This window comes from Ciconia boyciana, chromosome 10 (assembly GCF_034638445.1).
Source record: "Ciconia boyciana chromosome 10, ASM3463844v1, whole genome shotgun sequence".
Lineage (NCBI taxonomy): Eukaryota > Metazoa > Chordata > Aves > Ciconiiformes > Ciconiidae > Ciconia > Ciconia boyciana.
The window spans coordinates 24879609-24906958 of NC_132943.1; the positions used below are offsets into that span (position 1 = coordinate 24879609).

The following is a 27350-nucleotide window of genomic DNA, read 5'->3' on the forward strand; positions in this document are numbered from 1 at the left end:
TGGTGGACCGAGTTATGAAAAAGCATTAATTCACAAAGACAAGTAGAGAGAGGCAGATAGAGGGAGCCAAAGACAAACATTTACCCACTATAAAGTTATTTTTAAATAATAATAATTTTAAAAATCCGATGGGAAACTGAACATGCATGCACATGCACACACACTTCATTAATCTGAGTATCCTGGGACATAAAGATTTTATTAAATAAAAACAGGTATGGATTTAATGAGCCTCTGAAATAAAACATAAGCTGGAAGAAACATCACATGTTTTAGATCGACAACATTGTGCAGGTTTTCAATGTATTAGGTGTAAGATTTTCTTTTTTTTTTTTTAATAAAAGCCATTTGTTTGGATTTAAATACATTTTCACTTCAGAAGTGTAACACTGTGCCAGTGCATGAGAACAAGAGTGAGACTTGATATACAGTTAATCTGATTAATGCATTTTCATTGTTCAACTCAATGAAGTACAAAACCAGCACATGCACTTACTCTCTTTCAAATATTTATCTTCTAAACATCTCTTCAGGCTTTAGAAACTATTGCCAGAGCACAGTAGATCCCAAACATTATTTTATTTAACTTCTCTCCAAATTAAGAATAATTAAGGTCAAGCATTGGTAAAAAAGGATAATAAAATACCCATACCAAATGTCTCATTTGACAGTTCTTCCATTAAACATATATAACCTACGAACTTTCCTCTCAATTTAAACATGAAGAAGCATCTATTCCTGGTTTCAAAACAAGGATACATAGCTCTATTCATTGTAAAACTAGTGACTATCAACATTTGAACATTAGCCATTAGTATCAGTCAGTAGAAGAAACTCAAGTTGTGAAAATAAAATACTCTGCCAAAACTGTAGAAGGTAAGTAATCTTTCTTGAGAAAAACAATCAGTTAAATGAAAACATATTTCCATATACTTAATACATAAAATTGAGCTGTAAATAACCATAAAATTAAAAGGAAAACTATTTAAAAAAAAATAAAATGCACCAGATTTTCAAAACAATCATAAATGAAAAATATGTCTGCCAATTGTGAAACAAATAATTTACTCCAGAGCAAAAGTAAACTTGAAAAATGGGTGCCAAGCCACAGCAGCCTATATTTCCAATTGTATATAATAATTTTCCTTCTTAAACATTATTTTTCTGTTTATAATAAATGATTTTTGATTGGCTGATGTTTCCATTTAGCTCCTATTTGTAGAAAACAGAACAATAATCTATAAAATATTCCCCCAGAGAATGGAGATGCTGCAGACCATTCACGAGGAACAATTTCAAGATGAGTATTGTTCCCAGACCCCATAAATATCTCAAATATCAACTGCAGTGAGATACAGAATGGTAGGTGAAATAAAATTAACTTCAACTATGAGAACTTAAAGAAATTAACAGAACCCTGTAGCATGTGATAGCAAGAAATGTTTCAAGACATGATCCAGACAGACAAATTCAATAAGCAGAATTTTAGAGGTACATACATGTACTTGTTTGCAAATCAGATACACCAATACTGAGTAACAGCTGATGAAAGGAAAGTTACTTACTAATTTGGACATTGTTTAAGAGATACTATTATAGTGATAGTGATTGCATTGCCCAATCCAAATTTCCCCACACAGATGTTTTTGCAAAAGCAATACAAGTAATTATCTTGTTATTTCAGAATAAAGAGGATATTATCAGAGGGTTTTTTGCTTAAAAAATAATCTAAAATGAAAGCTTATCTGCCAGTTATTACAACTGTTGATGTGTCTACCATGAGAATGAAAGACTGTCTTTCCTCTCAAAACCCACTGGTTACAAGCAGCAAGGAGGTATCCGATCCTAACACAGAGGAGGAGCTACTCACATTGCTCCCACCACACAAAACGAGACCACAGCCACTCACATCTCTACATTCAACAGCCTTCCTCTCCATCTTCCACATTCTCAACAAGACCCACACAAAAATAACTGGTGGTTTTTAAATGCCATGTCAGATATAATAATAACCACCCAACAGATGTTAAAAGCTGGGGACACATACCCACGGTGTCTATTTTCCCCTTGATTTGAAATAGTAATTTATTTGCTTTATGGACTATGCACAACTTCTGTTTCTATGTTGTCTAGCTGACAAAGGCTAACAATGCTCATTCATTCTGAAAGGCGCAGGGCTCAATAAATTAATACTAATAAGTAATAATAAATAACTTCATATACAATAACTTAAGACTAAACAACTACTATCAAGAATAATAATCTCTTGCACAATTCTCTATTAGCTGATTTGTAAAGCAAAAAAGGGACACACCCCCCCTAAAAAAAAAAAAAATCCTACTGTCTAGGATAAGACCTGCTTATTAATGGGACAAATTCAAGTTATTCTTTGAGCTCATAAACCAAACCATGGCAGATGTAGATCAGCCCCTACCCCTCTTTCCCTGTCAAAATTCTCCTGAGGTTCAAATATGCAGAAAAAGATAACTTGATTCAGCTACAGCATAGTAGCAGATAGCATTTTAACTGCAACAAGAGAATTGTAACTGGACCTTTGTAACCTGCATCACAAAGGAGATATAAAATAATTTTGTAACTCAACAATAAACAGAAAAATGCAGCAGAACAGAGCTCATCTTCTCCAGGTAGATTTAGACACTCATTTTCAATCAAAGAATAATCTTTATCCCTGGGAAATTTAATTGAGTAGACTATTTCACCTTACTTCCTTCTCTTTCTCTCATCAATATTATTACATCCGAAAGTCACTGCAGTGAAGGTGGCTGTGCTTGTAATACGCACAACACGAAAGAGTAAGGAAACAAAATGTGTTCTACTTCTTCATTAGTAACGATGTTTCTCATCAGGAACTTGAAATGTGAAAGGGATTTTGACACAAACATCTACAGGCTTACATACACAGTCAAACTGCTTTACTCTAGAATGAGTAAGAGTGAAATCACTGCTGAACTATTTACCACTGGAAGTAGGATTGGAAATCTACATCTGAGGTAATGATATTACAGAGATATGACAGCACTGATATGGTGGTTAGTACCCTAGTCTCCTCCAAAATCCCTGAGGACCTGTTGATGGGGTTGCATTGATGATGCTCAGGACTAACAACTCTGGACTGGAACATATTGTAAATTACAGAATCTGGTCCTCAATATAAAAGCTGTGTTGTTAAGTTGCTTACCCTTCCCTTTCTTCCATTCCATAACAGAGACAAGTGAGAAAAACATTGTTTCTCCATCACTTTTTCCATTTCAGTGTTTAAGACTTCACTGTCTCAGAGTACTATGAAAGAGAGATGCCCATTCTCTGAAATAGACACTAGTCTGAATCTAAAAACATAAGCCATAAAAAGCAAGACGAGACACTCTGAAGCTAAAAATCTCACTTTAGAGTACCAAAAAAGATATCAAGCTACTGAAAATTCCCAAACTCATTTAGTTGCCAGTAAAACTAATATAGGTTGCTTGACTATACATTGTCAAAAGCTATGCTCTAACCTACAATAAATAAGAGGGAAGCATTCTAAAGAAGAATTGATTCAAAGAACTAGAAATCTGCATTCAGGCAAGCAAGCAGGACATTGCTTAGCCAGCTAAGTCTGTGACAGCGGCGTTCAGTGAAGAACCACAACTACATACAACATACACTTAAATCGCTCCAAGCACATTTGGAAGGCCTTTGAAAAAGAGGACTGACAGAACACATAGTTTCTTTGCAGACGTCACTCATGAGATAAATCACTGATACAATTCCAGAAAAAAAAAATGCAATTACTAGACAATATCAATATTTTTATTGGGTAACTTGATTTTAAACTAGAGAACATTTCCTAAAAACATTTTGTCCATGATTTCAACAGCACCAACACTTTTAGGGAAATAGTAAGGAAAACTGAGGCATAAAGCACAGGCTTCCCAAATAGTGGAAAGTAAGTAGTAGAAAATTGAAGTCAGCCCTTCACACACCATACAGGGAAGAAAGAAGAGCAGTTATTTATTAGTCTCTGCTTTCTCCATATCCACTATACACTAACGAAATCTATACTCAGACATATCTCTGTATCTCAGGTTTGTTTCTGAGCAGTTTAAGCACTCTTCAGTTTTAAACAGACTGAAGTTTGAAATGGATGTTGTACCTCATGATGCATCCGGAGTCAGGAACCCGTCGTATTGCAATGATTTTGCAACAAAGTTTACATAATTGTCTTTGACAATGTCACCACATACCATTTTTCTGTGGAAGTCCCTCTCTTCACTGTTTATGTTATCTATACACTGAATGAAGTAAAGTTGTGTAATTAATTGATTTGAAATCTAGTGCCACATTATTCTCTCCCCTAGTACTATATATTTTAAGCAGCATGTGTTTATAAAGGTGACAAAAATATTTATTTAAAAGTCCCAATTCCAATGAAGATCAGGAAGAAACGAAGTTTCTAAAGTTTTCAGACAGTATATACAAATAAAGATGCCCCTTCGTACCCTGCACAGGTTTGGATAACTTTATAAGTAGTTAAGTTTTTGCTTGTTGAAAGCTAGCACCTATTGCTTTAGATTTTTGCCTATGAAAATCCAAGCGTTTAAATAAAATATCACACAAATTACTTGGTTCTCTGAACTGCCATGGCAGACTAAAATAGTATCATTAGCAGGTAGCAATTCATAAGACTACACAAGCGGACCATAAAACTGGTGGAGCATCCAAATTCAAAGCTGTGGTTGTTCAATGTTAGAACTGCACCCACAGAATTGCAGATAAACAGCTCAGAAACTACGGTGATGACAGCCAAAAGAAAAACACTGAGAAGAGCATCTGGAGAGAGAAGAAAAGGAACAGAAGATGGGAAGCAAAGCTGAATTGTTCAAAAGGAGGTTTGTTACGACATGCAGCTGGTAAGACAGGGATCATACATACAGCAATGAAGTTGAAAAGTTACTTATAGCTGCTTTCACTCAGCACAGCCTTACTGATATGAAGTGTTAATACATAGTTCTTTTGCATTACTCTGATAGTATAATCCGCTTGATGCACACGGATGCTCGCAGAGAATCCAAGAGGCTCGCTGGGGTATGGCTGTGTTGGGCTGGTGTTTGGTGTTGTGATATGCTGGGCTGCCATGTATCACTCACAACATTGCAGAAACTCTTCTTCATTAGTCTGGTCAGCCTTTGATGAGTTGTAAGAATAGCTTGAAGCTACCTTTATCTGCCGAGGACAGGCCTTCCCAAAAACCAGGAGGTTCCCCTCCTCCACCACCCCCCTTTTTACCAGTTTTAAGACTCAATATATAGCAAGTAAATTACTGAGGCTTTATTTCCTGACTTTGCAACCTACACTTTACCTATTTATAAGTGCCACGTTGTAACCAGGTGGACTGAAATTTTTGAAAACAGCTTCACCGTACAGCATTGCCTATTTTTAAAACATCCCAGAAACATTTTATTTGAAAAATATTACTGTTCTAATGCTTACGAGCCAAGGCTTTACATTTGGCACAGAGCAAACTTGGTATCAGAGATAAACCATTGCACTTGTGCAAAAGTCCATCCAAATCAGAAATTCATGTCCTCAGTAGCAAAACTGCTCGAATTTAACACTGAAGAGTATCAGCAATTCGATCTCTTTCTATAATCCACAGCATCTGTGTGCAAGCGGAGCACTGGAGTGAAGCTAGACTTTTCCTGGAAGGTGTTCTTGTGCCTGGGGCGAGGTTACATACCAGAGCTGAGAGCAGGGACCCATCTTCCCCATGCTTAGAGACATGTCCCCAACACCTGCTGTTACCCAAACAATATGCATTCACATTCAAACAGACAGGGGACTCCAGAGGAGGAGGCAAAGGAAAGCAAAGCAAAGCAGGAAGTCTGGTGAAAGAAATCATCCAGACCAAAGGACTGGACTGGAACTAAGCCAGCATGAATGGGATGAAATCAGAGAAGAGGAAAAGACAATCTGGCAAAGACTGACGGACAACATGTCAGCTAGGAAAAGCGTGGGGGAAAAAAAGTTTGGGAGAGGCAGAACAACTGAATGAAAAGTCACTGGAATTGGTAAGACAGAAAACTGTAAGAAGTCAACTGGCAATGTCAGGTAAAGGTGCTGGAAAGAAAAGAGACTGCCATCAGGTTGATGGATGATAAATTAATTTGTGTTCATTAATTAATTTGTATAAGGCATAATAAAGAATAACTGTTTATTAAGCAAACAGCATGCACTATCCCCTGCTACAGTAGGTAAGTACTCTATGGAAAACATATGCCATCCTCTAGTTAAAACAACCTGAGCTGTAAGGTAGTCTCTCTCAATCAGGCAGTAAAGGTGCAACAGGAAGCCTAAATTCTGGATCTTGTTAACTTTGAGTATCTGACTTCACAACTTGTGTGTGCAAAACTCTGTTTATACACAGATAATATAAATCATATTTTAATATTTTAAAAAATCATTTCAGGTGGAAGGCAGGGACAAGAAGTGCAACATATTTAAAAAATTATAGTTTTCCAAATCTGTCAGCATAGAAGACAGCCTTAAAATCATTAAGCAGCTATGGTCAAGAAAACATCTCAATAGCACAATGGCATTACAACTTATAATTATGATTTAAAGACTTCTACATCAAATACATTCTCAAATATATTTATAAGAATACAATTAATCTGCCTAAACATCCATGACTGTATGGCCTATAGTATATTTAAATATATACTTAATGTAATTCTGAATATAAATGTCATTCAGAAGCTGAAGGTAGTGAAAACTGCATTCTGCCCTCACTCGGGTATATTGCTACATGACTCATATGCTGGTATTTGCAAATAACTGTTTGCTCTAAGTCATGTAATTCTGTTTGTCTCTGCACTGCAGAGATTCATTAACAGCAGCATCCCTCCTTTTAGAAGAGGAATGACTTTTAGGTATTTGGTCCAAATGGGAACTTTTTTGTTTTTAGCAAAATTTGCAAAGTTCATCTATTTCAGACAGCATTTGAAAAGGGCTGAAACTTGGACAGTGAAAGGAGATAGTGTTTCTGTGGGACTAGGATGGAGACGTTTCACTTATTGAGTCACCGTATTTCTAGTTGTGAAAGAGATGGAGCTGGCCTGCAGCTGTTCTTTCCCTTAACTTTATTTCCTGTTAATTTATTTACTAAGATTCTTAAATATACATATCTTTATACTGCTGGTTAAATCATGTTTTGCTTCAAGGTATGTCATGTTAATATTACCATTTCCATTAATCTTTGTTTCTTTTGGTTTTTAAAATGTCTTTTTGAAAGGTCTCAAACCAAAATGCTGATAAAATGCTAAAGAAGAACTTTCACTGTAATTCTTTTTACACAGAGATCAAATATTTATTGCTAACCCATTTAAGAAGAGTCTGTACAAAAATAGTACCTCCAGGACTTCTCTAAAATCAGACATTTAAGGGTGGAAGGGGAGGTTTGGGAGCATAGGGTTTTTTTGTTGTTGAGTTTCTTTTAAGTTTTCTTGTTTTTAACAGGCGTACTGAAGCCATGAAAACCTGGATAGCACTTCTCCTGTCACCATCCTCTTGCTCTACCAGCACATGACATTGCCTTACTCTTTTGCTAAGACAGTGAACACACAACTATTAGATCTATTCTACCACTGGGCACGTACCCACAGAAATACAACCAAGAACACCAAGTCTCCATTTACCACCAGATAATAACTTTCTTTCCTAACTAGTTTAAAAGCGAAAGACTGAGCGAAGCAGATGAATTCACACTCAAGCCTATTGAGTCTTCCTTGTACTCTACCCTTGATATTTCTTTCTTCATGTCAGATGCCCCCTCCCTCCCCTTTTTTTTTAATATTTGGAACATCTGAAGCAATATGGAAAAGATGAATAGAAAAGGATTATTCACTCTCATACTACAAGATCTAAGAAGCATCAAATGAAATTATGATGTGGCAGATCCAAAACAAGCATAAGGAAGTACTTCTCCATATAGCACATAGTTAAACTGTGGAAGTCCCTGCTCCAGGATATTGGGATGCCAAAAGTATACTTGGGTTCAAAAGGTGAATGGCTAAATTCATAGAATAAAAATCAGTCAAAAATTATTAACCACAAGTATAACATATCTGGCTTAGTCAGCTCTACAATAACAGATTGCAAGAAGCTGGACACATACACTGTTTGCTTAATCTGTTCCTGTAATCTTCCCTGGACATCTGCTAGTGGCCTGTCAGAAACATGATACCAGAAAAGATAGACCTTTCATATGACCTAATTATGCCTCTTCTAGCTTAAGAACATTAAAAATGCTATAAAAATTAATGAGGAAAAGGTTATTTATTATGACATATATGCCACCTTTCTAAATACACAGGAGTAAGATAGTTCAAGAGAGGTACCCTATCCCATCAACACCCAACTTATTTTTGTTAACAGAATGTCTACCATAACATTTTGAGAAACAACCCCTTGAAAATAACGTTAGCACACATTTGGATACTCAACAAGTCTGAATTATATTAGAGAAAACAATGTTCAAAAATCCGTATCAAGTCTCAGACAACTTAGTTACGATGCTATAGATATTAGAAAGTCTTTAGCAGCATAATCAGCTCTTTAAATTACAGTCTATGCATAGGATGAAAAAATTCACTTGTTTAGACCTGAGTCAAGTTAGAAGTTGAGTTTAGAAGTTGAGTCAAAAGATCAGTCTATGCAGCTTTGACACATACAGTATTCCTGGTGCTCACTGCAAAGAATAAGTCCAAAATACTCAACTGAACAGCGTGCTAAGCATGGTCCACTACATCTGCTCATTGATTAGCTCAATATATTTCAGAATTGGAGTCCGTATTATGACCTGCTAAAAGCACCCTCTTTAGCGAGACTAAAATGTAAACCTTTAATTAGGTGAAGGGCGGATAAATCTCATGTCCTGGATTTATGTGACATCCTGTGACTCAGAAAGCAGGTTTAACTGAAAATTAATAGGCTTATTTAGAATACTTTCATGGTAAAACTCAAATACATGTATACCATGTTAAGGTACTAGATCCATATAAAAACCATGAGGAATTATTAAAAGAAGGGCTTAAGTATTCATTTAGAGCACAGCAATATGTAGTAAGAATGGTTTCAGTGGATTCCCCCATACAACATCATGATTACTGTCATCTGATCATAACACAAGTGCGACTAACACAGCTGCCATGTCAGCTTCTCTTCAGGGGCTAGGTCTTAATCATAAATCAACTGAATGACTAATTCAACATTGTTAAAACCAGCAAGTAACTGCTTGGAGCCATTCCAGTTTTTACATCTTTCAAAAGGTCAATACACCTACTCAAACACACAATAGTCCTATCTTTCACAGTGTTTTCTTCTTTTCTTGGATTGAAAAATAACATGTTGGCACTTATATTTAAGTGTGTTTTAAGTAACAATTAAAACGTTCATTAATTCTGAAAGAGTGACCCAGTAAAACAAAGACAATTTTAGTTTTCCTCTCTACCCACAATCAAAAAGCCTCTCCTCTCCTTTGCTGTTTTAAATGCTTCTATAGTTGTAAAAGTCTTATGAAAACATTTTACTGCTGAGCATTTCCTGCATTAACCTTACTTTTGTTGTAGTCATATTATGAATTAAGCTCAGAAATAAACTTTTTCAAGTTGAACGACTAGTCTAAATGTGGCTTGCATTTCACATATGAACCTCTACCCCTCAAAATAATAACAAAAATCACAAATTAAGTGGCATCTAACAGTAAAATATATTCTAATCATTTACATCTGCTTGCATCACACAAACGACAAAAGCCTACCGTTAGCATCCTTCATAGAAAACATTTATTCTGCTCTTAAATATAAAAGCTACATTGCATAAACAGAGGATTTAAAGCTGTAGCAGAGTGGCCGAATGAAAGAAAATGGCAATCTTTCTGGTTCTACTAGATGCCTTTCCCTATCACACAATGTTTCCCACTCATAAATACATGACAAATACTTCCTCAATCATTTTTTACGAGCAGGGATGCACAGGGGGTAGTCAATGGCTAGCTTGAGGGAAAATAGGAACAGCAGGAGGCAGAAACTGTACTGAAAATGGCTATGTGGTAAATTCTCTTCTGGAACATCACTCAGCTACCCAGGCTTTGATCTTTCAGCTACAATTACACTCACATCCATGAGATCTGGGTATACTTTTTAAAAAGTAAATCATTAATTGTAACAGAAACAGTTAAAACATTTCATTATATGACTCCTCAACTCAAACATCTGATTTTTTTACAAATTAAAAATTGCAATTTATACAAAGATTTGCTTTCAATTGGGTTTAACTATGTCATCATCACAACTAGTCTCACAAAAAACATGGGGTGACTGGCGACAGCTAAATCACAGACTGGCGTCTCCTAAGTAGTCTGTCTACCATTAGGGTCTGGGAAATGGTATTTACTGTACAATTAGAGCCAGTGAGCTCTACCTGTAATCATCCAAATACAGGTGCGAGGATCCTTTTTTGGACAGGGAAACCGACTCATCCATTTTCACATAAACTTCCACATCTGTACTGTTATAGCGAACCTTAGGAAACCTCAACATTTGTACTTCAAAAAAAATATCACCTGACAATAACAGAGCAAATACTACTATCCTGATTTTTAAAGACTTCCTTGGGTAGAACCACTTTTAATGTTTAAATCATCATACCCAAAAAACATTCAAAGAAGGAACAAATTAATTTAAAATTACAAAATTTGGCCAAATATGAAAAGCTTACATTTATACATTGGTTATCAAGTTTATTCCGAAGACTGTGTGTTGGGCTGAGAGGGTTTGCTATTAAATAGTATTAAAGAACAGAATTTAACCTAACACAAAATGTCTTGGAGTATCAAAAGGACAGTTTTAGTTGCAGTAATTTCACAGAATTTATTCTAATGATTTATTGGAGTTAACCATCTGACATTAATTATTGTTTTGGCTTCCAGTCTATGAATGTTTATTTTTCAGTTTAAAGCCTTCTCACTCTTTGATATCATATGGAAATGAGAATTTTTAATGGAAAATTGAAACCATGTGCATCTAAGTACTTAATGAAGTACAGGGAGAAACAGAGGGTGTACTTTAGGAGAATTCAGATATTCAGCTTTAGATACTTTTGATTTGTTTGGATGAGTTACAGGCATATATCTGTTCACAAACATACGTTTATACATCTTGAAAGTATCTCACAAGTACAGTGTTTAAAGATCTGAATACTAAGAAAAGGTTTGTTGTTTGGTTGTTTTTTTAAAACTAAATATATTGCTACAGATTTTTCTTCATTGTATACTACTTAATCTGTTCCCTCCTCCACAAACCAAATATTTATCCCATCTAGAGCTTCCAATGACATGCTAAATGCTGCACTTCTCAACAGCAGATTCCCACCATATGTCTACCACGTTAGGACTGGATCTTCATCCAGTTCACTGAATGTCTGATAGGTTGATTTTGTAACCATCACGTACTTAAGTCATAATATTGATGTCAGGAACACTCGACTAAAACCTGCACTGTTCATGGCATTAAAGCCCATCAAAACAGGCCTGTAAATCGCAAGCAGAGTGCAAGCAGTGGCAAGGAAGCCAGGCCCCCAACTGCAAACGGAAGAGTACTATTAAAATGTGCAATTTTGCCACAGTTTGAAAGATTTCTGTGCAACTCACATAGCTTTAGTCCTCTGGTATTCAATTAATTCCTTTGGAATGAAAAAGATGTTGTTCAGACAAACAGCATTATATAACATGATAAAAGCATATGTTTACTTAAATCAGTACTTCGAAATCAAATTATTTTCTTCACAGTTAATGGATTCATGTAAATCCTAAGGAAGGAAAGTATATTCTTTTCTATTCTGCACTTTCACTCAGGGTTTCGCCATATGCATTGTACTCAAGCCGCATGTCAATGGGAGCATAACAAGTAACAAAAGTGCAATATTGGTTTTTATTCTTATTTTAATTAATATCCTTGGTGATCTTAATGCTCAAGGAATTATTCACCATTGAAAAATGTGAAATAGAAACATAAATTTAGATATTGAACCTGAACACACTCACCACTTGTTTTTCTTTCTAATGTAGTCTTTTTCAGAAAGGTTAACCAAGTAGATCATCGGTTTTGAAGTAAAAAACAAATGTTTGTTCAAAACGTCAATCTAGAAGTGAAAATATAGGGAGAGAATTTTAAAAACAAGTTATACCAGCTTGAGTTAATTTTATGACCATTTTCCTCATGGCATGTCTGAGAAGGCAACAGAATTAAAGTGTAATATATAGATCACTGATAAACACAGAATTGGCTCATAAATTTAACATTCAATACACTATAAATATGAATTCTAAAAAAATAACCTTTAAAAAAAAGACAGTAACAGGCAGCAAAATTAGAAGTCGATTCATGGAATAATATTTATAGCCTACCTCTTTGTCATTCCAATCATGATAGAAGCGGACAGCTTTCTTTTCATCTATTACCCATGTCTTGATTTTGCACATTACGTCCTATACAAGATCAAGAAAAAACAAAGTCAAAAACTCAGCTGGATATCAGACCATTCTCTTCCATAAACAAGGCATGTATATATTAAGATTCAAAACATACACACAAATTAAAAATTAGATAACACCTTTTAAAAACAAATTTTAACTCTTCCAGAAAAATAGAAATTGCTTCTTTAAAAGTCACTAAAGAGCAATATCAATTAGTAAAGCGATACATATCCCATAATTAGGAAGTTAAATACACAATACTCAAGTATCATCTCTCGCCACCACGAAAATTAGCAGAGCTCATAAAACATATGTAAAAATCAGTACATTCTAGATTGCTTTTCAAACTCAGTAAGACGCGACATTTCAGCATCCAGCAGGAGAGACCACGTACAATATAAACATGCCATTAAGAAAAGCGAATGGGTGGGGAAAAAACACAGCAAATATCTTTTTTTTTTAAATTGTGAGCAAAAGAAATTGAGCCTATTATTGATGATCCACCCTTCAAGAAATTAATTCAAATGGCCAAAGCCCTTTTTATTCCGCATTAATTTTTCGCCAACACCTTCTCCCTCCCCCCCAAAATGAAACCTGCCAAAGCCTCCATTACACAATGGCAAGAGCCTTGCACTGGTGACCTCCAACCAGCTGCATTCACTTTCAGAACATCTCTCTCGGCAGGAAATCTAAAGGCCTTTTAGTTAGCAAGCTAGTGTGCATTCAGAAGGAGTAACTGCAGGAAGAGCCCAATGTGCTTTGTTTCTCTGGCCTTTCTTCACAGAAAGATTAATCATCTGTGAAATGGAAACGGCAAACAGCAAGTGACACAAACTGAACCCTTCAAGCCTTTCCTCATCAGTTTTGTGGTCGTGAATCTGAAAGCTGCGTGTGGCATGGTTCTCCTTACAGGCAGGTGTTAATAAAAGGCTCTTGGGTCTGAAAGGTCAAACTTGGCTCTTCTAGGAGTAGTACATTTTAGAGTCGCCTATTTTTTGTTGTAGATAATTTATGATCATGCTTTAAATAATGCATTTTTTAGGTTATAACTGACGCAACTGAGAATTAAGATCTTTAAAATACAAGGAAACATTCCCTAAACTGTTGAGCACACAACATTTTTTGCACTTAATGCTATGTGGTTGAAGTACATTTATAAACAACCACAAATAACATAAGTAATTACTACAGTCTTTTCTAGTCTTGCAGTTGCTTTAGTGAAAAACAAAGAAAAAGCTCTTCTAAATCTTCAGATCCTGATTTGAAACCCTCCAGGAACAGGACTCCCAACAGATTTTAACAAGGAAGGGGCAAGCTAAAACTTTTAATGAAATCTAACATGTTCTGCCTACGAATAATCACTTTTACTCTCCTATAACTGAATTTCACTCATAAATGTTTAAAAGTGGCTAATATAACACCAATTCCTACAAGGAGAAGATCAAAGTGCTATATTACAAATGCATTATGATTAAAAAAGCACTGTGCAGCTTTGCTATTAACTGTTCTTTAAACCCTAAAAGGCTTCCCATAGATCTCACTTGGCACTGCATATACAACCTTTGACAAGTAATGTAGACCATTTTTATTCATTGCCTAAAATTGTAGGCAATTATGTGCGTCACACTGGCCACCTGCAAATTCTGAATGCCTGCTCCAGTTGTCAGAGCAAAAAACTAATGTCGGAGGGGATTAATCTAGGGGGAGAGAGTCCTCTTTAATGGCTCCAGCAGGTGAAATGGCCCAGCTGGTTACTATGATGAGTGGCCAGAACAGCTTATGTAGAGACATGCAACAAGATTACACATAAAGAAGAAAACAGTGGTACCATCTTGTCTTTAACCCTATGTGCTTTTTATGTTTTAATTAATCAGTATAAACAAGATAAGGGAAGCAATTCTACCAATAGGTACTTTTCATTTAAGATCTTTATCCTCAGCTTTTGTTTAAATAGATATATAAAAATCAACACGTTCTCCAAGATTCCTGTTCAGCAGTGAAGGAATTCCGATTACACACTATTTCGGGTTTTTAACTAATTCTGTAGGCACCTACCATGTGGCTTTCGGCATTACAGTTCCCCCCCAGTAGCAATGCATTATTGCCTATAAATTGGAGTCAATAAAAAAATGGCAGAAAAAAACATTATAGCACAAGTTATCAAAACCAATCTTTTAGGCTTAAGCAGCAATGAAATGGTTTTTAATCACACTTTAAGTTAAGGGTAGCTACATAACGCAGAACCTCCAGAAAATTTCAACCATCAACACTGCAAATAAAGTTTGGTCTTCCTAACGCCTATGTAAGCACATAGTTGTCAATCAGAACTTCTCTTCCAGATTCACCTGCTACCTACAGTGACACATCTAAACCCATTTTGGCACAGACCTAATTTTTCAGAGTTCTCATTTAGGTACCTGACTTGGTGCTGTTTGCAACTGTTGTTCTAAAGGAGTAACTACATGGCTAACTTCTGCAGGGAAGGCTGACCAACAACTGATTAGGCTGGGAAGAACCGACAGCTGTATACTTGCAATTTTGGTTTTACAGAGAACGTGGCAAAGTATTGGAAAACTTTAGATAAAAGGATGGAAACTTATAAGCAAATACAGCATTTATGTCTGAAGCTGGTGAGGCAGTAAGACACACAGAAAAAAATTGGAAATAATTATTCAAAGTCAAATTTTCTCTGATGGACTATCCGGGCAGTTGCACCATGCAGAATGTAAGGCAGAGAGTCCAGAAATGGAAAAAAAGGGACAAATGAACTCAGAGTCCCCTGCATCAATGGTGGTATCCCATTTAAATGAGATTTCATATGATCCCTTAAAAAGAAATCATTAAATACTAATGACAATATGAAGAAAGGCAACTATTTCCACATATTTCTTTTTCACTCGGCTGCCCCAATACTAATACAAACAAACACACAAAAAGCACATTTTCAAGTTATTTCTCAGGTAGCACCATTTTTTGTTTTATTAATTGCTTCTGTTTAGGCCTGGTGAAAGAGTATGAACTGACCTTATCATCTTCACTATCACTGTAATAGTCATTTAAACACATTTAATCACTACTCTAGTTAACTCTGAGATGCTTAATAACAGAATACTGAGCAATGATCCACTTTGTTTCATTAGATCTGGCCTCCCCAGTTGCACACTTTGAGGTCAATCTGTCACCAGCAGAATGATCCACTTCTCCTTGTTTGATGAGAGGGTTATTCTTGTTCTGTTTTTCAGCTAGCAATATTATAGCAAGCCCCATTTTAAAAGCCACCAAAACCCCCCCCAAAATCCAATTTACTTACAGTTGTCAAGGCATATGAAATACAGCAAACTTCATGAATATCAAATACTACTGTTTTAAACATCAGTTAATTTCTGACTATATCCTTGGCAATATACTTAGCACATGTGAATACTTAGTATATTTAGCCATATGCAATACAGTGATTTTAATTTACAACCTGCTCTCATTTTCCAAAGGCGGCAAGTAGTCAACCCACAAATGCTAAGCAGGACTTTAACAATAAGTCCCAACAGTATAAAATACTATAAAGAAATACATTTAAATTGTATTTAGGAGATTTATCAAGACATGCTCATGAGACACTACTGTGTAGAAAAATGTGCATACATTAATAAACTCTCTGGATGGATGATAGTAATAATGTGTGCCAATGCCAAATTCTTCTTACAGCATGAGGGACTAAACTGAAGCTTGGAAAACTCACTTGCCTACTTGGCATCAGAGAATTGTGCGTTTTTTGTTGTAAATTAGCAGGGCATGTAATTAACTTCCGCAAATTTAATAAAGAAGTAAGCAGTTGTGAGGATTATCACTTCACACTTCAAAGTGCAAGTGAATTCTCCGTGATCCTGCAGGCAGTGCAAAAGTCTCCGCTACCACAGAGAGTAAATGTGGGTACAGTAGGCTTTTCTCCCCCCACCAAGGGAGATGTTTCTAGGAAGTATGAAGTGTTTCTCAGCACCTTATTCATTCCCTTCAAAACTTCCAAGATGTAATAACTGACCAGCTCCCTGTAAACACTTAAAAAGCAGTTAAACACTTTTTATTAAAATGTTTCAGTTGTCCAAAATTCTATCATTTTCACTGCTCTGCTCCTCAGAAAAGCTACAAGGAGTACCTAAAACATTACCTGTAGCTCTTAGTTAGCTCCTCTCATTTCACAGAGAAGTCCAACAGCATAGCATATCAATAATGAAGGTAAGTAGCCTATAAGAGCATAGTAAATTACTAACAACGTGAATCATGTGTGTAGTGACCAGAACTGCTAGACAGATTTAGTGAAAGCAAACAACGTTTTTCAGTACAATAAATTCAAGTTCATACACTTGCTGGGTAGGAGACAAGGGAGGGTGGATACAGTATTTAGCAGGTAGAGGACCTCCCTCTTGCAAGTGAGTGAGAAGACTTGAGGGTCGCAAGCAAGCTGTACTGTAACCAAAAGACTAATACAATCTTTGACTATATAAACAGGCTAATGCCCAATGTGAATAACTCTACACTCATCTCTGTTGAAATACTGAAAAACTGGAGAAAAATAAAAGGTTTTGAAAAAGTCCTTGTACATGAAGACTCAGTGTGCTTAAATCTTATGCTTTTATTCTTTTTGCATTTCATATATATATATATTAACAAAAAACTCACACAGTACAGGGTTTTTCACACTAGCATACAGAAATCAAATGGCTGAAAGTTGAAGCTTGACAAATACAGACTAAAGCTGTGTTATTTCTAAACAGTAAAGATAATTAATCACTGGCACAGCTTATGCAAGTTACAGTAATTTATCTCTAGCCTTAAATAAAGGTTAATTTTTTTCCCCTAAGACATATATTCTATTTTAACCACAATTGTGAGAATGAAACTGGGATATGCAAGAGATCAAACTAGATAATAATTAGTATTCCATCTGGCCTGCAAAATAGCTATGATGGTTTTTCAGATACAGATAGAGAACTATGCTATTTGAGGTAAAGAGTAGTCACAACTAGTTAAACTGTGCTCCGCCAAAAATAATTTACTGTGTGCACACCAATTTCCTTGTTAAGGCAAGGTGTAAGGCGTGCACCGTGCCCACAGTCCTTCCATTCATGGCTTTCCTTGGAAATCTTTTTCAGTTCTATTTAGCACAGCCTCAGTTCTCTCCTTTTCCTGGAGGTTTTCTGGCAATTTAAAAGAGTGAGGCTAAAGTCACTAAGAATTTATTGTAAAAACAATGTTTAGAAACAGTGGTATTTTTAAAGGACAATTAAGACAAATTTTGCAGTTTAAAAAAAAAGGTTAGATCATGTTTTACAATTGTGTTAAGTGCTTAAATAAGCTGTAGCATCTGGGTGCAAGAAAGAGAACAAGTCAGGTACAGCATCAACTGGAGAGACAATGAGCTCCTCTGTGGTACAAAACAATGTCTAATCTCTTACAATTCCCTTGCTCACTGACTTTAATAAAAATACAATGGGAGAAGTAATGGATTTAGGACAAGTGTATTATCCTTTCTTCTATTCAATACCTTCTAACAGAGCCAGTACAAGCTGTACATGATATAAGATTTACTGAGAGCTAGATGCCAGTAATGTTTATGAACCACAGCAAGTACTTTCACCCAAAACATCCTACAAGCATTCCAGGCAATGTAATTCATGTCAGTAGTCCCCAAATTCTCCTGTGTGGGTCATCTGTGTGGGTTCTAAGGTGTTATACATAAAATGATATAGTCATTTGTAGCTTCCCAAAGAAAAACATAGGCAAGAATACAGAAAGCAGTCTATCTACAAGTGATTATTTCTAGCAGTTCAGAAATGCAGAATAGCGAAATTACACTGAAAAGTAAAATGCAACATCTTCCGTAGAGTTCCACTAAACTTTTCCTACTGCATTAGTCCACACACACTTATTTCCAAATAAATCCATGTGCGAATGCATTTGTTCTAGATGTGAATTAAGCCAATTGAAAAAGGTGTCTTTTTCAGAACACAACTATTCATATATGGAGTTATTTTGGCATATGTATATACTATTTAAAAATTACACCATGGCTTGGATCTAGACATACTCAGACAGACATTATTTACAAAAGTAATTACTTTAAGCCACTGTTCAAATCTACACAGGAAAGATCAGCCTTGACAGAAAGTATTTAAGCATTGACTTCTCTTTGTGTACTGATAATACCAAAAGAAATCCAAACGTGTATTTACACATTATGTACTTTTAAGTCAGGCTTTACTACCAATTAATTCACAAACATCTGCCATGAATATTTTCCTGTTACATTCAAAATGTTCTCCAGAATGAACTTTAATTTCCTCTAAATACCACATTAAGCACAGTAAATGGTCCACTAAAGATTTTAGGCATAATTATATGCATTAAGAATATAAATATTTCCTCAATTCCCTATGATTTAACATTGAAGTTACTAATTGTAACAGCCATCAGCAGAAAGTATGTCAACAGTGTACGCGTATGCTGCTCCTTTCCTTCCATCTTCAGTGGAACAAACTGGCCTCTCAAACTCTCCTCACAAAAGGAGACCAAAGAAACTGGCAAAAAAAAAAGAAAAACCAAACCAATTCATCGCTGTATTTATCTTCAACATGGAATGAAAGAAAGGTGAAAATTCCCAGCTGACATCATCAGTTAGAGGAAATAAGAGTTCATCCATCCGTGAGAACTCTGGCAAATGCTTGCAGCACGACACGAGGTCAGCGAATTCTGCTCCGCACCATTCCATTCATCAGAATATTGCAGGAAGGAAAGATTTTCACCCTGTTTTCACCTACCATATATTGGTAATGAGAAGAAACTAAATTTACCAGCTCTCTGCTGTTTGTGAACTATCTCCCACACCATATCGGTAATTTTAAATGAACAAAAAAACATCTTTCAAACAGTTACAGTATTATCAGGACAGGAGCAAGACATTAAATGGAAGGGAAGAGGAAGGAAGGGATTAAAGCTACTTAAAGCATCATTAGGAAGATTTTGCTTTACTCCGCATAGTACATATATGCCGACAGATACTTATCCTCCATGCCTATGGCCATTGATTCAATTATTAGTTCATCATCCATCGCAGTAACAAAACAAAGCTTGATGCCTTTCTTCTAAGTTAAATATGCACTAGATGGTTCTGGTACCATTACCTTAAAAAGGAGTCTCTAACTGTTCTGTTCATAACTGCAATTACTTTTGCTCTTACAAAATGTGTTTGATTTGAAAAACTAATCTTATTTTAAAATTGACAGACTTTAACAATGGAATTTAGATATCTCGCAGGACTTGTAAAAGCACCCCTTTCAACTGAAAACTGGAAGTTCAAATGCAGTGAACATTGATCCTGGCCTACTGTAAAAGCCGCCTTTCAACTGAAAAGTGGAAGCTCAGACACTGCGGACATTGATATTGACCTAAAGATATTGTCTTCATATCACTAACGTTAATAATCTGCATGAACTCAACTATAAATAATATTCTTGTGGTCAGATATATAAATCACAATACCATTACCACTAAGAATTATTCTGTGGTGGAATTCAAGATTCGGTGCACTAACAAAGGGCTGAAGGAATAGCTATCTACTGCAGAGGGTAAATCTTTAAGGACTAGAACTGAATCACACAGGAATGGTAATGGAAGAGAATCCTGCAATAATGTTCACTTAACTATATTACATTGTATTAACTTGAAGACTTCTGTCTCCAGGACTGAAAATCCCATAAATTAAAAAATATATATTTTTAAAACAAGTTTTAAAATTTGTACATTCTCATCTATAAATTCATACATATTTGAATTTTACTTTGAAATCTCCTGCTACCCAAAATGACAGATGAATAATAAGCTAATAATAAAGTTTAACTCAATATCTTTCTCATGTCTCTGCAGATACCAGGACCAGACAGATTTAAAATATAAAATCAAAATTACTCTGATTGCCTTCTGAAATTATATTCACGCTGGTTTAATACATGCAAATAACAGGGGTATTTTTATTCTATAATATATCTTTAGAAGGTTATAGCCAAAATAATATTTAAAGGTATACTGAGTCTGAGAGCATAGTACCCTTAGTAAAAGCAGACAGTCATTTCTAAGAAAGCAGTGAGAACACTTGCAAAACAGACAAAAATATACATGTAAAGGAAGCTATTCCAAGCCTATGTCAACATTACATGTTGCTGATCTTGGACCATATCGTGTCACTGATTTTTAAGTAGAACTTCAAAAGTATTTCATTGATGGCTCCTAGACAGCAGTTGGCTATTTTATTTCTGCTGACAGGGGATTGAGAAATCAATTCTCTGAGAGACAGAGCGAACGGTTAACACTGTATTCAACTGCAAAGCCAGGTCACTGCACAAAGGTAAGATTACCAACTGTATGGAATGTGGGCTTCCGCAAAGGAAAAATTATAATTAACAAGTTAGAACACAGGTGTGAGAAGGAGGGCAATCAAATACAAATCTCAGATTTAAGAACTGTTGACTGATACAGACAGACAATTTTCTTTTTTTCTCCTTATAAACCTTTTGGAGATTTCAGACTATCAAGTTACAGTTGTGGAGGCTTACTGATAAAGAGAATCCTCTAAAGCAGACAATTCATATTTATGAAATAAGAAGAATGACTTCTACTTTCAACTAGGTTCTGTGAAACACACAGCAAAATCCCCTTTGATGCCAACAATAAGTTTACACAGGTCACACAGAGATTATAGCCTCTCTGAAATTAGTAACTTTTCCTTAGCTTTCAATATTAAGGTTATTTGTTATATTCAGCAAACTACCAAAGGAAAAACATACTTGACTAAGATCAATATTATTTCTTTTCTTTCCTCACCTCCTTCTTCTTTCCCTAACCTTATATAGTGTTCTTCCTCAATAGATCTCAAAAAAAGTGGAAAGAAATGAAGAATGCAATTCAAGTGCTAGATGTATTTGTTCAGCAGGGGAAAGCAGGCCAGTGAAGGGTCTGAAAGCAATACAGGCAAGAAAGCTTGCAATATCTTTATCTGAATGAACCACAGAACTTTCACAACTCTCAACCAGTTAAAATTCTTCAGAAATTCTCAAGTGTCTTTACCTTAAATTACACTCAAAAGGATGGGAAAAGGAAAGCAATGAAAAAAGAGAGACTAAAATGTTAACGTGCCTTAAAAACAAAACAAAACCAAAACAACCTACAAATACCAAATTTTTTCACTTGTAACCTCCTAGTTTTCCTGAAAGGGAAAATGACTGGGAACACTCAGAGCACAGACAAGAGCTGTTTGTTGTGCACCTCTGCTATGGAAAGAACAGCGCATTAGCAATGGCTATGTATTATACTGGTAAATAACTTCTCAGGATTTGCCTTTTTAAGTTATCTCCCAGCCCCTCCCTTCCCCCCCCCCTTTTTTTTTTTAAGACAACCTGTTTGAAAAAAAGTATTAATTCCAGTCTATACTGTCTCTTAATGACTCTTCTGCCCTGGAAAGATGAAGCCTTGAACAGTAGCCACAAGCCACATGGAAACAACATTATAAATTGTGCTGGACAGGGAACTCTCTCTGTGCCCAGCAAGCTAACTGCAAAATGCAACAGATTTGGGAAATGCAGAATGATCAAACAGCCAAAATACACTCCTAACATTTGGCTACTGCTTTGGGGAGGCATAGCCTTTAACTGTTTTTTTCACCAATCCCATATGGTTTCTCTCCTAGACCCACAAGTCATTTACCACACAGTTAATCACGTAGTATACTACATAAATGCAACCATAGCCCTTCCCTGCAACACAAAACATTCAAGGAAAAGAGGTAAAGCAAACTGTACAGGAGTGCCTTACAACCCAGTGGCTGAACATCTAAATAAACCCATCTAGTGGCTGGAAAATCCCAAGAATTGCTGTTACAATCTTACAACTACACAAATCTATTTGTAGAAGCTGTGTAACTAGGCCTAAGGATTGATTTACTAGGAAAATAAAAGTAACCAGGCAGAGCTTTCACAGGCCTTTACCATTAAAAAAAGTCCATTTTACTAAGGTGTACTGCCTACCTTACAATTCAAGCATAGAAGTCACAAAGGAAGACAAGCAAGAAGGTCTGAGATCAGCAGGGCTCTCAGACATGATGCCCCACAGCACTTCCCTGAAGGGATTCCCTAGCGACTTTAGTTCCTACGTGCAGCCTTTGTCTCAAGAGAAGCATTAATTTGTGCCCCTCCACTCTATTCAGCCACCCCTTTCCAAGAAACAAAGGAATTTAATGCCTTTGAAATCTCTATTGTTGTTGACAAACTCAGCTGAGACTGGTCAAGTGTAACAGCTGTTAACTGAGAACAGAACTGGCAGAGCAACACGACTTCAAGAACCTGGTGTTTTCTGTGCGTGTGTTCATAAAGAAAGCATAAAAAAAAAACCCCAAGGAATGACAGGAAGTGTAAGTTACAAACACAAGATGACAAAGTCATTTTGACGGGTGAACTACAGATGAAGTCATAGTTAGGAGACTGAAGGAAAAGGCAAAGAGAAGGATGAGAAACTGAAGCTGGGTAAAGACAGATTAATAATGCAAATTTTAAAGTTTTATTTAATTAATTTAAATTGCATTTCTAGATTTGAGTTTTTTATTTACTGTCTCCATTGATTTGAGAATAATCTGATATTTTCTTTTTTTCAAACACATACCAACTTCCTGTAGTTAAAAAATGAGTAAGAGCAGCTCTGTTGTACAACAGTAACTGTACCTACCACCCACTACAGTTACATGATGACTGTTAAGAATTTTATTTAAAACACACTTCAGGTATGTCTCTTTGCAATCACTGAAGTGCTGACTTCTTCCTTAGCACAGGAAGAACACAGAGTATGATATGAAACCCTCAAAGCATCCAGAGAGGTACACTCAAAAACTGGACAAGAACATCTCCATCATGAGGAGCTGAGCAAAGCTGTTTCCAAAGACAGCTACACAAGAAAGTAAGCGAGAAGAGCTCAAGACTGGGGCAGAACAGTATCACAACACTCCTCATTTTCATCATCTCATACCAAGGTAAAATTTAGCTTCAGGCTGAACTTTGCATTCGCTACGGACAGGATTTTCGCTTGCTCCTTTCTTTTAAGATTAATTAAAAGGTGAAAGACTGTGTGGATGCTATTTGAAACTGTAGGCATAAGCTGCACTGTTCCTCTAGGCAGGTGCAACCTTTTGTAAAAGATAAAAATCACTGGCCACATGTACCCAAGACTGGGTTGACACATGTCAGATAAGACCTTAAATGAAGCATACCTGCTTCTCTCTCTCTGGGCTTACATGAAAGCCTTCAAATCATCCAACAATAGCTATTTTTTCTGGCTTAGATCAATCAGGGAATAAAATACTTTTCAAGCTAGATGAAGACCAGTTCTTCACCCACAGAAGCTACCAAAGTAGTGCTTTTTAACACTGCATCATGAAGATGAACATTTTGGAGACGGATGTTCAGTTTCAGTTCCTGTTCACTTCCAAACACTAGGTAGGGCCAACAAATTTCATTGCACTTCAATGCTGATAAACTAGAACACCAGCACTGATATGACAATGTTTTTCTTACTACTTGCTATCTAAAAAGCCATGGGAGAAAACAGTATTTTTTACTACTTAATTGTTAAGCATAAATAGTCTATTTCCACACTGATACACTGCTGTAATAATTAGAGAATGCGCTTTATATACCACCTGAACTATTTATAGAAGATTAATGAAATAAAGAAAAATTAATAACTAGACTACTGGCAAAGTGTAGCAGACTCAAAAGCCAAGTGGCAGTAAAATAATTATTTACAAAAATATACTTCAAAGTTGACAATTACCATACATCTCTAATTTACAAAGAATCACCACTACTACCCTGTGATAATTGAGCTCATTTAAGCAGCTTTCCACAATAACATTCTAAAATTAATTTCAACTAGCAGTCTTTATTTAACATGCGCTAAAAGGCACGAAGTGCAACGACACCAAAAAAATATCTTCACTTGGTGGCTACAGGAATACTAGTATCAATGTCAGACTAGAACTTAACAGCAAGAATAATTCAGAAGTGACTGCTGCACTTTGAATTACAACTAAACACTGATGTAAGTTTGACAAAGCATTGGCAATTCTCATATAAAGCTGTGTCAGCAAGAAAATAAGTTAAATTTAAAAAATTACAATTAGCTTTATCAGTGAAATCTTACACTGTCAACACAGCAAATAATTAATTCTAATAATTTTTCAACTCATAATAGTAATTACTTCAAAATACACATAAAAATAGTAGTAGTGTTTCGTATTACACATGTGGGAGACCAATAATGAAACACAACAATAGAAAAATTTCAATTCAATACAGAGAGTACGTAATGACCTACTTTTATAGGTCATATACTTATACTTACATATTCAGGTTTTAATTTCTTGTCTCCTCCTCTTACAGCTACTTTTTCAAGCTTGTCTATACTCTGCATGATCAGCTCCTCATCTTTAAGTCTAAGTTCCTCATGTATTATTTCAATGTCACGAACAGGATCTACACTTCCTTCAACATGAGTGATATCATCATCTTCAAATGCTCCTAAAACAAAAGAACACTTAAATTATGTATTAAGCTAAAAAGACAAGAAATATGTATTTACAACATACTATTAAGAGTCACAAGATTTTGAGATGAAAAAGTAAAGTCAGTAGGTCTGTCACACTGCCCGCATACAAGTGTCACCTGCAATATTTTATATCATACTGGTTTAGTATGTTGATTTACATTATCAACTCCAGAATCCAAAGCTTTATACAGATGCACACAAAGCACAGCACTTTGCCATTTCAGGAGAGCACTTAACACATCCTTAAGAGTTTCTTTTAAATAGGAACAGGCTAGAGCACTTTCCTGAAAATAGGTACCACTGTATTTAACAGTATCCAACCTAGCAGTAGCAAACATAGTAGCTAAATTGAACATTGCAGAACATTTTAATACACGCAGTAATGACTAAAAGACTCGTGGAAAGAAAACCTTACAAATCACCCTGGCAGCCCTCACTGGCTGACCAATTTTATGCATTAAGAAAAAAAGAAGTTCTAGACAAAGAATTCTGAAGTTCTGAACGACTCTTAGTGTTTCCAAGGGAAACAGGGCTTAGAAAAAAAAGGCCTGAAATCATCTGGCAGACCTCGTCCCTGTTTCAATCTACTTTATCACTGTGGTTCTGACGGTGATTAGATAATGAACCACTCAGACACACAATTTACACAGCAGCTAATTTCATCGGCCTGATTTGAGGGTATGGTTTTTAGGGGGCCATCAAAGAAGCAGATGAAGGTGCATTTGTCATATATGAGTGACAACCATTCACACTATCTGAACAAAATGGTGCTGGCCCTTATTAGAAACACATGCTATTATCACATATTTAAAGTGCAGTTGAAGCCATAATTTCAAATTGCCAACTGGAAACATAAGGGTAAAACAACCAGATATTACTGAAGCATGTGTGCTGACTTCATGCCCTTCTGAAGACAATCTGGCAACATAATTCAACTAGGATTTAAATTATCAGATAAGCAGCATCACCAAAAAAACCCCTACCCCCCAAAAAAATCAATACATATTTTAGATATAAAAATATTAACAATTAAAAAGTTTATTACTTATTCCTGGGCCAATTTTCAGAGTATTTGCATGCCTATCCTGTAACATTAAAGATATGCCTGAGAAATCAACCACAAAAATAATTTTATTTTAATATTACCAAAATGAAAATCAACTTATTTTTTACATGAGCAAAAAACCCCAAGGCATCTTGTGTACTAAATATAAGATAGGAAACAGGGTAAACTACAAATACTTCCTTAACTGATATACAGAAAGTTTGGGTTCTTTGTTGTCATGCACATCTTAAACTTCATCGTTTCTTTTAACTTACTGAAAATAGTGGTTTTAGCAATAAAGATTTTACATCAAAACACATAGTACACAGGTTTAAAATGTTGTTGACAGTCAAATGTCAAAATGATTTTCACATAAACTTATGAAAAGTCTTTAAACAGTGGTTACCAGAAGTTCCCTCCTCTCCCCTCAGCTGTCTGTCTCCAAAGATCATCAATGAGCTCCCTTGGTACAAAGAAAATCACCTCAGCAATAGATCCAACTCTGATGCTGGCCGTGGCGGGAGAACAGGCTCCTCTGTCAAATGGAAACTCACTACACTAACCCATACCCATGCCAGGCAATTAAGGAAGAGATACTGTAGCCTTTGCCTTCTACAAATCCCTATCTGCATGCCTGACTCAATGGGACATGAACTGTTTGGATGAACAAATACTAGAAAACACAATTTAACAGCTCTGTTCTGATTTACAAGGAAAATACTAATAAAAAGGTGGGAAAAAAAGTAGGAAGATGTCACCATACAGATCAAAGAAAAGTCTACCTGTCCAGCCTTCTCAGCAGATGAGTAGTATTTATGCAGCTAAAAAAGTAAGAAGTTTATCTTTCTTCCTTGTATCAAGAAAAAAGTGTCCATTACCATCTCAATAATACATTCTCAAATTGTTTACATCTTCCTTCTGCATTTGGTGTCCATGGGTTTAAAAAACAACAAAAAACCCCCCATGCTGTTAAAGCCAGGAGAAAAGTTCCATGACTATGAAGATCTCACATTTAGAACATAAAAACAAAAAGTAAAGTAAACAGCTTGTTCTGGTCTTAAGGAAGAATGAAGTTTTTCTGAAAAAGCAAGTGTAAGGTGAATTAGTCAGTAATAACAAAACACAGCTTATATA

The 27350-nt window shown here is 35.8% G+C and overlaps 1 protein-coding gene across 2 annotated transcripts in view; it reads right to left on the reverse strand.

Annotated features, from left to right (window-relative positions):
* The window catches only part of OLA1 (Obg like ATPase 1), a 103134-nt gene that overhangs the window by 27689 nt on the left and 48095 nt on the right, over window positions 1-27350 (reverse strand). For both annotated transcript variants that reach the window (XM_072874584.1, XM_072874583.1), the window contains 3 exons: window positions 24968-25143; window positions 12464-12544; window positions 12101-12198 (listed from right to left, as the gene is read on the reverse strand). In XM_072874584.1, the coding sequence (XP_072730685.1) occupies window positions 12101-12198; window positions 12464-12544; window positions 24968-25143 (355 nt within the window). The remainder of the gene's footprint in view (window positions 1-12100; window positions 12199-12463; window positions 12545-24967; window positions 25144-27350) is intronic.